General features: G+C 29.2%; 1 protein-coding gene across 1 annotated transcript; it reads right to left on the bottom strand.

The window, feature by feature from the left end:
* Positions 1–1,395: 1,395 nt before the first annotated feature.
* Positions 1,396–7,793, bottom strand: LOC126840822 (pre-mRNA-processing factor 40 homolog B). The gene is made up of 17 exons (XM_050576779.1): positions 7,540–7,793; positions 7,286–7,463; positions 7,037–7,091; positions 5,478–5,604; positions 5,248–5,396; positions 5,055–5,116; positions 4,799–4,986; positions 4,437–4,697; positions 3,647–3,875; positions 3,422–3,555; positions 3,235–3,349; positions 3,026–3,138; positions 2,851–2,958; positions 2,585–2,779; positions 1,948–2,052; positions 1,718–1,864; positions 1,396–1,619 (listed from the first exon to the last, which is right to left on the bottom strand). The coding sequence occupies exons 1-17, from the start codon at positions 7,540–7,542 to the stop codon at positions 1,485–1,487; spliced, it is 2,304 nt and encodes a 767-aa protein (XP_050432736.1). The 5' UTR covers positions 7,543–7,793; the 3' UTR covers positions 1,396–1,484.
* Positions 7,794–13,660: the final 5,867 nt, after the last annotated feature.

The raw sequence follows: 13,660 nt of genomic DNA, 5'->3' as shown, positions 1-13,660 counted from the left end.
TCTGAGATAGAGCAGTTCAAAAAAAAATAGATATATATATACCGCAAACCTATATAGGTATGTTCGTGTAACCATGGAAATTTATGAGTAAGTTATTACCAGTTAAATTATTATTATATTTCGTTTAAAACAATTTCTGCGCTGTCCCTTTAATGTTATGTTTGTACAAAATGTCTCATAATGTTTCCTACAATTGCGAATTGCAATGCAAATTGTTTAAGAGCCAAAATCGTTTACTCGTGCCTTTCATACATTACTTAGACTATAAATAATAAATACACCACTGTACCTATTACTTCCTAGCAGGCATAAAATCCAATTGTTTTATATTTTTGTTTTAATTAACTCCATTTTAGCAAAACAAAAAAAAACTGCTTGTTTTTTGCCTGAACTCAAACGGCTACCTATAAGTGTTGTATATTTAATTTAATCTTACAAATTAAAAAAAATAACTAAAGATAAACGCTTTGATGTGAAACTGTAGATGGTAAAAACGGTTCAAAATAAATGTGTTTAGAATAAAGTTACTTTTTTAATTTCCTAGATTTAAAATTAGTGGCATTTAAATGCGTACAACTTTTTAACACTTTAAAAATTTGCTAAAGTGTTTATTTCAATGAACTATAAAATTTATAACATTAACAAACATTTTTTTTTTTTTGATAAATTACAAAATTACTTATATTTCCAAAAATAGAGTGTCTTACGTTAAATTGATCAACATGTGTGCATGAAATTGTTTTTTTTAATGTGTGTAAGTAGGAATGTTTTAGGGTTACGCTATAACATGTCTACCTTCATTTTAATTTTTAGATTTTAAGCCCTAAAACTACGCATAAAAATTTAAATAAAGACAGCCACAGTTGTTACAAAAATTAGTGTCTTATGCAGCAGCGTGTTTCACTAAAGAATTTTGCTATCTAATCCCAAAAAGTTTAGAGATCTAATTTTATTTCATAGTACACAAATACGGGTACATAAAACAATGTGAACTTTGAGGAAAACTTTAATAAAGTGTTTTAAACGAAATGTTTTAATGAATTTTATACCATTTTATTTTTTTCATTATTTACTACAGTTATTATCATTATAATATTTAATGGATTGCTATCAAATAGTTCAAGTATAGTTTTTGAGTGTTTTAACTTTTTTTTTTTTTAGTCAAATTATTATATCTTTACTGAATTGTTCATACACAATGATATGAAATTTCTGTATAGATATTATTATAGTCATTCAAGTACTTTTCATACTAGCAGACAACTAGTAGTAGTGTTTAATAGTATTCACATGCTAATTAATATGTATTCTATACTCGATAAAGCGATATGAATAGACATAATAAAAAGATACATTCATTTAAAAAAAACAATAAATGGTTCTTATTAAACAACATTACTAATTAATACAATTTATTCAAGAAATAAATCAAATGGTGTGTAAAACATATTACCTAGGACAATATGTACATAAAAATGCTTAATTTAATTCATTTCGTCATGCAATTGAGCAAGCAACGCTTTTCTTTTTGCTTCTAAATCATCATCGCTTAGTTCAGAGGATTTATGATTTTTCTTGGTTTTTATTTCATCCACGTCCATTTTTTTCAAACTCTGGGACTAAAAAAAATTAATCATTATTAAAATTTTTAAGCAAAAGAAACATATTGCTTTTCGTAAGGGATGTCGATATGTGAAGCGTAAATTAATATAATTACCCTAGAGCGTGATCTAGTTCGAGGGCTCTCCGAGTATCTTTTTTTCTTTGACTTTTTATACTTTCGTTTTCGACTTTCAGTATCACTAATTTCAGGTGTATCTTCTTTGACTTTCTTTTTTTGCTTATAATCTGAATCACTGGATTCCTGAAAATTGTTTTAAATACATAATGAATATTATAAAATTTAAAAAATCTATAAAAGAAAAGTCAAGTTTTAACAACACTCACCAATGATTGTGATCTAGACTTTTTTTTGTGTTTCTTATTTTTTTTCGATTTTTTCATTTTAGAATGGTGATGATTACAAACTTCTTCAGTATCGACTTGGAATTCCTAAAAAAAATTCAAAGGTTATTTATTATTTTCTAAGATTTACTCGACAAATATAAACTTATAAATAGTTTTTAACATATATAAGCTTAATTTGTATCTGTTAAAACGTGAAGTATTTACATTTTGTTTGATTTTTACAAAACTTGATTTTACAGCAATTAAACTAATTTACACAAAATCTGTTTTTATTTTTATAATTTAAGATTTTTTGTAGTTTTTTTTTAGCAATTTTTGTGCGTTTAATACACATTTTTTTTCTAAAGGAATAATTACATTTTATCCTTCACACTGAAATTGCATTAATAATTTAAAAATCTATTTAGGTTATATTTAGTCATAATTTAAAGTAGGTATTTGCTAAAATAAATAAACTATAGGCGTTTCAGTAAAATAAAAATACAATTTAAGTTTGAAAGCATTAAATCATTATTTTACTCAGCACCTTATTTACAGTAAAAAAATATTTTTGAATGCTATATACCACTTATATCTTAATTTAAGTATTATAAAATTATAACATTTTAATGCTTACCTTAAAAATACGAAGTCTTTCAGACTCTAAATTTATAGCTTGAAATGCTTGATCGTTTTCAATTTTCGGGCGAAGTTCGTCCCAATCAGATTTGTAATCCACATCCATTTCTTTGAGTAATGCACGAAAAGCAGTTTCTAGTTTACGTTGCCTCCTAGTTTCTTCTCGTAATCTTTCCTTTTCCCTCGCTTCCGCCTTGAAATGTACCAAATTGGTTTTTTAGAACACATGTTTTATGTTTATTGGTAACAAAATATATACGTTACTTTTTCGACCAATCCGTGATATGTCAATTTTACATTTCCTGCATCCAAAGTTTCCGACTGTTTGTCCAGACACACAACTCGAGCAAATTCTTCGAAGGTTGTGTTAATCTAATTGAAATAAACTGTAGTTAGTACAAAATCATCCCTAGGTAATACGAATAAACCAAAATATTACATCAACAAAAAATGAATGTTCTTTAAGGATATCTTTGATGATTTTCTTCTCTTCGTGGAATCTTGATTTGAGGTCTTCGACGTAAAATTTAAACAAATCCAATGCCGTTGAACCTACAAATTGTAAAGTAATTATTTTTAAAAACCTTTTTATCATAGAAATTGATACATCTTCAATTATATTAAACAAGTTTATGAATGTATATGTACCTGGCTGACCGAGAAGGGCTGAAAATCTTATATCAGTGCTTATAATTGGATAGAGTTCTTTCCACAAAGACATTGATGTTAATTTTCCTTGTTGGTGAAGTTCCTCCAAAAACATCTAATATATCATCATAAGTCTAAGTTACAAAAGTAATTATTATTAGTTAGTTTTATTAAAAAAATGGCATACTCCAAAATTATCGCGATTTTTTCGTTCCTGTTGTTTTCTTCGTCGCCTTTCTCTTTCTTTATCGTGTTCTTCTTCCTTCTCTAATTCTCGAATGTGATCTTGGAATACAGTGAGTGCATCTTCTTTTTCCATTGCTATACAAATTATAGAAATTTGTTCATTCGATTCGATTTAGTACCTACATCTATTGTAGTTTTTGTAAAATAAATAATCTTTTTAACCAACCTAACAAATGAGGATCATTTACAAAAGTTTGATTGAGGAGCAACATTTCTTGTACTTGATGCAAAGTAGTCGTATGGTCTACTATAGTCATCGAGTCTAAAACCGCCGCTAATTGTTTCATGTTACGCTTTTTCTGAATTTTGGATTCTTCCTTTTCTCTTTTAGCCAAGTTGAACATAACATCGTCATATACATCTCGACGATCTATTTCAGAAACATTTCTCCATATCTAAATTAAAAAATGTATATAAGTTACTGATGCAAATCGATTTTGTATGCAATAGCCAAATCTGTTTATAAGTATATTGTTTTTCCATACAAATATAAATATTTACATATTATGAGAGCTATATTAATTTGTAGGGTTTATACCCGTTGAAATAAAATAAATAAATCTATTTGTATGATCACTCTTAACCCATCTGGCAGGCACATAGCTGCACTAAGTGCCGTTATCTTTTTTTCTTATATTAATAAAATTAGCGCGCCAGAGGGTCAAGCATGCCCATGGATTGATATGTTTACTGTTCAACAACTCCATAAATAAGCAGAGCTCGTAAGGGGGTGACGGTTAATCTCCACTTTGCAGAATGCGGTAATCAAACCAGATACTTTTAGTAAAAAGTTTGACACCATACAGGACTGCACCACACACAATTATAATTATTACAATGTTATTAAAATAAATACAATTATTTTAAACACTTTATACTTGGTAAGTTTAGTACCTGAAATTAACTAAAACAAGTTATTCGAATAAACTTATTCACGGTACAAAAACAATACTTACATCTAAATGTTCATATTTTTCTTCTAACCTATAGTATTTAGTCTTGGACGTAACATCTTCATTTTTCATTAGAAACTTTTCCAAATCTTCTTTGGCCTTCTTAGCTTTTAGCCGATGCTCGTCCTTTTCGTCCTTTTGTTTTTGAGTCTTATATGCATTAAAAAGTTGTCTTTTTTCATTGAGTTTTTTCACTTGAGGATAAAGAGGATCGCGACTGATTATTTTCACCGTTTGGTCCCACGATGCATTACTTGGAATATTCTTAGATAAATAATTTAAATTATTACAACAAATTTGTTTGATAATTATAGTAAGTGTCGCCAATATATATGATAGTAATAATATTAATAGTAGAATCATACTTTTCTTTTTAAAAGATCTTTAAATGCTTCTATAAGTTCTTGTTTACTTTTTAATATTGGAACTTCAGGCACTTGGTGTTTAGATTTCGATCCTTTACTGGAAATATTATTTACAGGTCTCCCTTCATCCGGAACAGCTATGGACGCTAAAGTAGCCGCCATTGCTTGATCCATCGCTGATCCAGCATCTGTACAACCACAAATTGATAAATTATTATAATTTATAATAATATAATTAAAACCGATTAATCCTTACCTAAATTATCGGATCCTCTTTCCAATGGAATTTCTATTGGCTGTTGTATCAGAGGAGCTTGACTGAAAATTTTAAGTACACTTTGATGTAGTTTTTGGTTACTTTTTTTTTTTTTTTGTGTAATAGTATCGTTAGTAACAACTCTGACAATTTGAACTCAATATATTACATTTAAAAATACTATGTTTATTACCTAATTCCTTGTTCAGCAGCAATTTTTTTTTTCAACTCATCGAGTTCAGCAGGTATTGTCCAACTAGATTCTGACGTATTAAGGTTGTGGTAGTAAATAGCACCAGTATCTGACTTATACTCTTTCCATGGGCACTGATCTAAGAGAACCTATAAAAAAAAAATATATATAAATATATACATATTAATTATAGGTAAGTAAAAAAAATACTACAGGCCTAAATACTATACCTCAGTTTTAGACTTAAGCTCATCTGGTTTTTCCCAAGAACTCTGTTTAGTAACCGAATTATAATAGTAAGATCGGCCATCGGGAGCCTTATGTTCTGTCCAATCACTTGCAGGTTTAGTTTCATCACTAAACAAAATCGCATACATATGTTAATATAACGAAATTGATTACAATAATTTTTCCTGTGAAATGAGAGTTTAATAATAGGTAATAAATGATCATTAAAATTAACAAACAGAAAGAAAGCAAAATAAATTGTAACTTGTTTAAATAAACTTTATATAACACTTAACACAAATTAAAGGTACAAAGAAAAAAAATTACATGAAATTACGCTTTCTTGACTGTCCTTAACTTCATCGTTACATATTATGCAACATAACTTACCCACATCTATTATAGCAGCATTCAGCTCAACAATAGTTTGATTTGTTTTATATACGTATATAAAATAATACTACTTATTCTATTACTAATTTATTTATTAAGTATAACTTAGAAAATGTTTACTTTAGTAATTTTAACAATGAATTTTATGGTTCAATAGTGTGATAACTCTTACCAATCGCAGTCTCCCTATTCTCTTGGGTATCACCACCAATCATAGATACTGTAGTACCGACATTCAGCAAAATCAATAGGAATCGTGAGTGGCCTAATATCAAAGTTTATCAAATTTTAAGTCTTAAGTGTTAAGGGCCTATTACCAACAAACATGCACATGTAAAACGAAATAAATAACCTCAATCACCCAACTAAAAATGATATTGAGGTATTTCTATTACGGTTATTACATTTTATATAATGTTAGGAAATGTTTTTCAAAGATTATATGACTAAATATTATTTCTACTGTAATGAAAATTAGAATTCAATAATAATACTACATACATAACATCGGTGGTGTAGTCGTAAAGATATACGCTGCGTGTGCTCACCTAGCACTTTTCTGTGCATGCATGTACTCGTGCAAAAAACGTGTACTTCTAATCCGCGGATACAGGATTTTCATTAAGAGCACATGCATGCATAGAAGAGTGGATACACACAGCATACACCCAATGACTACAACACAGCATAAGATAAACAATTTAAAATTTTCATCCATTTTTCTTCTGAAAATTAAAAACACTAAAAACAATAAATGTTAACGAAAAATGAATGCCACTAACATTATAAATTACTTTGATAAAGTTAGAAATGATGAAAATCTAATCTCATCAAACTTAATCAAATTGCCTAACGAGCAAAACCACCTCAGATTTATTTTGAAATGAGGTTTTTATAAAATACATGTGTAATAAACAGCTTACGGCATATACAAATTATTTTTGTATAAATCTTCAATTGCACATTACAATTTATTTGATTCAGTAAATTAATAAAATATGTTTACAAAATTGAAAATTCAAAAAATAGTAGCTATTTTATTGATTACTTTGATGAAAAATATATTATAAATAGGTCATATAATACACATAAAATGTACAATAAAATAGCTCGTAGAGATTGTTAGATATTTCTATAATCATTATCAAGATAACCGTAATCTACATACTTTTTTGATTGTGGAACTGCATTTGCAAACGTAACTGGAGCACCAACAATTTCACCTAAAATAAAAAAAAAAATGTAACAATCAAGACGCTTTACACAAGAAAAAGTTTAGCCTAAAAGTAACGGTTGGTTAAATGTCTTTTGACTACGCTATATTTAACGCCAATCAATGTAAATACGATAAAGTGGACTTTTACTCGACTGGACTGGCGTACAAAAACATTAAAATAAAGGCATCAAGTACACTTACCGGGCATACTCATATTATACGGAGGCATGAACGGAGGAGGGATTCCTGGTGGACCAATACCCATCGGTGCTGCCGCTAAAAAACCTGGAGGTATAGCACCGGGTGTAAAGCCCATTTGGGCTGGAGGTGGATACGCTGGTGGCGGTACCATCGAAGTCGCCCTAGTACTTGGAGAATCCTAGACAAACACGGCGATAAGTTTAAAACAAGTAATAATGTATTATAGTATTGTATACAACGTCATGAATACTCACCATTGCAAACTTCAAGGTTTCCAACAACACAAAAACGAGCAAAACATTAATAACACAACGAGCTAAGCAGTCTCGTTAACAAACATATTTACATTTGTCCGGCAGATGTAAAAAAAAAAAACAGTTAAAACCGTACCGCGAGAATAATTTAAATTATAAAAATTAAAATTACTAAGACGATTATTATTTGATGTATTTATTGGAGTATATATTATTTTTTACAAGTTTTGTTGTAGTTGGCGGCTATGGATATGATGTTAGCAACGATTATCGTTGGCATTGTCATTATTGTCGAGACGGACGCGCCGGTCGAAAAATGTTGGCCGTGGTGGTGAGGTTATCGCTCGCTTCCAAAGACGCTCTAGAAATATACGCCGGTTTGCTTACAATGTTTGCGCGCCATATTTTAAACTGGTTAATATAAATAGAATTTTAGCTAAGGGCTCTTGGCCTCATTGCATCTGTTCAGTTTACACGTTATACTAGTGTTTATGTCATACTCTATGTAATAATATAATATATTATTGTAATTACTATATATATTTGTTTATCAATAGTAGCGTGTTATCAGTTCATTTATCTGTGTTGTGTTTTATTCAAATACTAAACTTCCACTTGTATTACTCATTATTCTATATATTATTGTACGGTTTTACAACAAAAATTGTTTGTTTACACATGTTTTGCAATAATTTCACTCTTATTTCAAAAGCTTTATTATTTTGAAGTTTTATAGAAAAGTTATTAAATAACTGTTTAATTTGAACTTTTTTTAAAAAGTTTTATAAATGTTTTAAGCTTTGCTTTTCGTAAATTGACTTCGCGTGAAAGTAAAATTGAGATTCTAAAATAAATGCAAGAAAAACAAAGTTAGTTAGGTCGTTTGCTTTTATTTTAACAATTTTTCCAAACACTGCTCTCTTGCGGAAGGCGACGTCTTATGTAATGTATAAAAGGCTATTCAATTTTTTTTTAACTAGTTAACTTTAGTTAGTCACAAAACAATTTCAACTTAATGAAGTTTAAAGTTACTCTTTAAAAATTATAGTAAACAATAAACATACCTAAATTTTAGTAAATTAATAATCAAGAACAATACATTCATTTAATTTTAAAAAAGCTGTCAAATATCGGTTATAAACAAAATAGTTCTACATTTATTAGCATTAAAAAAAGTAGTGTATAAACTTAAATCTTCGGCGTACAATGTAAGAACTATGTATTATGTTATTAATTATAGTTATATTCAACATTCTTATTTTTTCTCCAATGCCAATACTGCTGCCATCTAGCGAATAAATCATTGAGAGCTACTATACTCTTTACACACCGGCACGGCGTTGAGTAAAACTTAAATATTCCTTTAACACTGCGAAACCCATAAAACAATTTAAGTATCTAATAAATATTAAACGTACTTTCGAGTTCTAAAAAAAATTATGTTTTCGATAAAAGTAAAACATACAAATAATATTATGTTAACGTTGCGCCTACCATATACTGAGTATGCAACTAAAATTACTTAGTTTTATTACATTTTGGAGGGTTTTATGAAAATTAAATAACTATATACTAGTATTATATTAATTCTTGGTACTTTTTAAATTAGTTAGTTGGATAAAACGTAGATGCCCGTAAACCTGACGTGTTATACTGTACTCTGTAGTGTATAAATTATAATTATTTTTTGGTCGCAGGTATAATGTGCAAATGGATTTACAACAAACAGGCTGATTTTTAAAAACCAAAAAACTGTTACGGAAGATAAAAGTTATATTCATCGGTCAAAATCAGTACACAATTTCTACTTCTTAGATAGAATGTTGTCCTTTTAAATTTGTATTGCAGCACAAAAGTTATAATTATTGCAAAAATATAATTTTTCAAAATTTCAAAAAGTACTATAACCAATTGTGTTTTACCATAATTACAATATAATACATCCGAATAAAAAGTATTTTGTACTCACTTATCTAATACTTTATTTATTACCTACTATTTACTTCATAATTTTTTTGTTGTTTTGCATATAAAACAAATCTAAATAATAAAATAAAGGCTTCAATTAGGATTACTTCATTTTGTTCAATAAAAGAGTGTTAACTGTAGAATTTTTTTTTTTTAACTATTTATCTATCGTTCAAACATAGTTCTTATTATTTAGAATAACTCCACTTTGCTAAATAATTACAAATTAAAATATCGAAACATACGAATAAAGATCATTTAATTTACAATTTAGTATAAAAATGTCGAGTCAATAAAATAAGGAAGTATAATAACAATTTTTTTTGTTTTCTATTCCTACTTACTAAATTTGTTTCGCTGAACATACTATTACTCCTTGCGGGTGTTAATATATATATAAGAAAACAAATAATACTTTTCGAGTGTGAAAAATTAAAAAATCGCTCTCCCTGGAAGACCTGTAAGCCCGGGACCTTTTGTGTATTTATTAAACCGAGAATCCGGGAGGGAAACCGCTTTCGTATTACTTCCTCGTTGTAAACCCGGGACCTAACCTAAGCAATCACAAAACCTATTATATAATCGGGTGGACCGAAAAAAAGTATTGCGTTGAACTTTTCTTATTAGGTCCAAAATAGTATTGGAGTAGTAACGTCGTTTTACAAAAACTAGTCACGTGGCGCGCAATACAAGACGGCTGGCTAAAGAGGGGCTAGAATGTAATTTTCTCCCTACGAGTCCCTAGAGGTTTTATCTACTGATCTTTCGTTTATCTGCAACGTGAAAAAGCGATAGCCACCGGATAATGTATAGGGATAAAATGCATATGCGTGTAGTATATATGTCTATATATATATAACAAGTTAAGTAAGTACGTTTTACCAACGTTGTTACGGCGATTAATGTACGTTATATTGTTAAAGGGATTGTGCATGCGGTCTGTTTTAAAAGAGTGTATAGGCAATATTTAAGAAAAAAGTGGTTTTAATAAATTTCGACTAGGTCAATTAATTTACCGGTTAATTTGCGTATAAGCGTCAAGAGATTATTTTTAATGAAAATAATGTTTTCTATGAGTAAAAGCCAGTTCGGTTCATTTTAGACAGAAAAGCTAAACAAAATGTCGACTATATAGGATGGTCCATTTTCAATTCTGTATTAAGATTCGAGTTTTTTGGCTACTTTATTGTGTCGTGTAGAAAGCCTATTTTCATTTGCAATTTTTTCAATATTAAAACCTAATTTTTTTATATAATAAAAACAAAAAATCAAAAATCTGTTTTCTACATAACCTAGTAAAGTTTCCAAAAAACTCGTATGTCTTTACACAATTGAAGTCGGACCATCCTAGGTAGTCGACATTTTTTCTGGCTACCTATTAAGTACCTGTCTATAAATGATTTAGATGAGAATTTGATTATTATTATTATAATAATAAGTTCGAATATTTTTTTCACTCATTCGATTACCAAGGCTTTTTCGATTTATATGTAATCAAAACAATGTAATCCTATTAGCATATAAAACATATTTTAATAATCTAATCAAGTCAGGGCCTAACAGGTAGCTTGCTCTAAATATGATCACCCTAATATCTTTAAAATATTATAACAAAAGTAGTACAGATGAACTATACGAAGTAATATAATATAATAAATGTATAATAAAAAAATGATCAAAGTCGGAGAATTAAGTAATATTTATATCCGAGAATAATAAAAGAACCCTGTCAGTAAGTCATTTTTAATTTTTAGTAAACTTAGGTGGCATATCTATTCTGAATAGTGTAACTCTGATTGTTATGTATATTATTACTATATCCGAATTTGCTAAATCGTTTGCGAGGAAAATTACACGTACCAAAAAAAAAATTAAATAAATCACATAACGGTTTTAAAAAAAAATAATAATAAATTAATAATATTTATCCAGCTTGGTCGTATGCAGAGATTTAAAGTATTTAAGTACATTGTTGTATGATAATTTTACACACGCATCATATTTGAATATCGTACAGCGGAAACTCCCCTTTGTGAGTATTTTTTTTTTTTCTATCCTTTTGAACGGTATGAATGAATTAATACCGCGGCTATACAGGGGGCAAATATATTATATAATATAATAATAATCGGAATACCTTTATCGGGGTCGTGCTACTATCGTTTCCTACATAGATTATCGACGGCGACAACGGGATCCCGGGTAATATTATAATATTCAGACAATGCAAAACAGCCATGGCACGTTCCCCGGGCACAATGCTATACACGAATGCGGAAGTAACACTACCTGGTCGTACAACACCTTGTGCGTTTAAGAGGGACCCTGACGGCAGCGCAACATCTGCATGAACCCATCGATACATTGCGCGTATCGACGATAGGAGAGAAAAAAAAAGGGTTATACTAAATTAATCATCATCTGCCGCCTCGTCCCCACATTTTTTACCAATAGAACATACATATATATTTTATTCCAGATGTCCCACCGATCTCATACCGGTATCGGAAACAGATGCCTCAGTTGTCATATTATTTTGTAGGTGTCCTATAATAAAATAATAATATGCGCGACATTATACATCGGAAGTAACCTATTTGTTTTTTTATAAAATAAAAGTGCCAATAGGTACGGTGTACACTGTACACCGTAGTACATTGTAGTTATATTAAGTGTGTACGTGACTATGATGAACCCCATAATATTATTGTTAATACTTACACATCTACAAGGTTTATCAAAATTGCGGTCAAAAATACTTTCCTATTCATAAAGTTAGTACCTAATCATCTTAAACGGTAATATTTTGTGCTATTTTTTTTATGGTTATTAAGCCAATAAGTGAAAGAACAATAATTATTATTATTGAAATTTAAAAATAATCTATTTATGACCATTAGCCAAAATTATTGGCGATATAAATTTTTTTAAATATGCTTTTACATACATAATATATTTATACGGTAAGATAGGTATATTGTAATTTACCGTTAACACGTACTTGAAATTCATACATTTATTCATTTAGACACGGTAATAGCTCAATGTTTGAACTAATATTTATGTGTAAAATAATTTTCTACAATTATTTATTTACATTTATATTCTGCATCATATTTATAACACAACTGCTATAAACGGACAGACTTGCTCATTCGGTATGTCTGCTTAACGCATAAAACGGTTACTTCGAATAGTACAAACTAACAACGACAGTGTATATTATTATATGTACAGCCACACGACCTGTGCTAGAGTTATTGAAGTAAGAACGTATCAAGCTATACATATATTTTCGAAATATTTCAAAAACAATACTTAGAGACGCACGTATTCATGTACTAAAGTTGTTACAGTAATATAATACAGAGCAAAGTTAGAGCAGCGAGACCGACACTATAGACTTCTGAAAATAAACACGTGAGTGCATTGGAAAACAGGTATTTCTAGTTTCCATTAAAGTTTTAATGCATCTAGTTTCCAACTCTTTGGCAAAGGTAGCGTGGGTTAGACTGTACTATAGTTAAGTATTAATTATCCAATTGGTCCAAAACATAGTGTATAGTGTTTTTAAACTATGTGATCTCAATATCTCCTAAACTAATTATTCAGCTATTGAAACTTGTTAAATGTTAACGTAAATATTTTATTCATTTTTTTAAGTTAAGAATACTTTACTAAAAACGTTGACTGGTAGATAACCAGATTTGATCAACTATTTTTAAGGCTATATAAGTTTAAAAGTTATGACGGAACGGGAAGTGCGCGCGGATAAAAATAATACTACACTCCACCTCTCCACCTGCCCTTAACATGAAACTTCAATAACTTCAAAACTGGTTATAGACCAGGCAAAATTGTTATTGTCAAATTAAAAAAGTTTACGCATTGTAAGCGTTACCATTTAAGTTTCAAAAGTTGATATAAAAATAATTAGCCTGGAAGATGGGGGGGGGGGGGGGTAGGAACAAAAATAATTGTGAAAAACTGAGATCACATTGTATAAAAACATTATGAAAAAAAACAATTAATTTATTAACAAAACTCGTTGCCATATTGACTGGCTTAAGATAAAACAAATATCAAATAAAAAATGACAAAATTTGTAATCTCGTGTTAGTTAAAAAAAAAAATAAACACAACACATCGCACA

This window comes from Adelges cooleyi, unplaced genomic scaffold, assembly GCF_023614345.1.
Source record: "Adelges cooleyi isolate 19-005CV unplaced genomic scaffold, UGA_ACOO_1.1 ACOO_flye_CR_arks_rails_tigmint_CR_PRNA_376, whole genome shotgun sequence".
NCBI lineage: Eukaryota > Metazoa > Arthropoda > Insecta > Hemiptera > Adelgidae > Adelges > Adelges cooleyi.
This window is presented reverse-complemented; position numbering and strand designations above follow the sequence as displayed.

Excerpts from the sequence above, each read along its gene's own strand:
- LOC126840822 (XM_050576779.1), bottom strand. Across the intron at positions 5,605-7,036 it reads GCAGTTCCACAATCAAAAAA|TGATGAAACTAAACCTGCAA; the intron begins GTATGTAGATTA and ends GATTTTGTTTAG. Across the intron at positions 3,139-3,234 it reads AGCCCTTCTCGGTCAGCCAG|GTTCAACGGCATTGGATTTG; the intron begins GTACATATACAT and ends TACAATTTGTAG.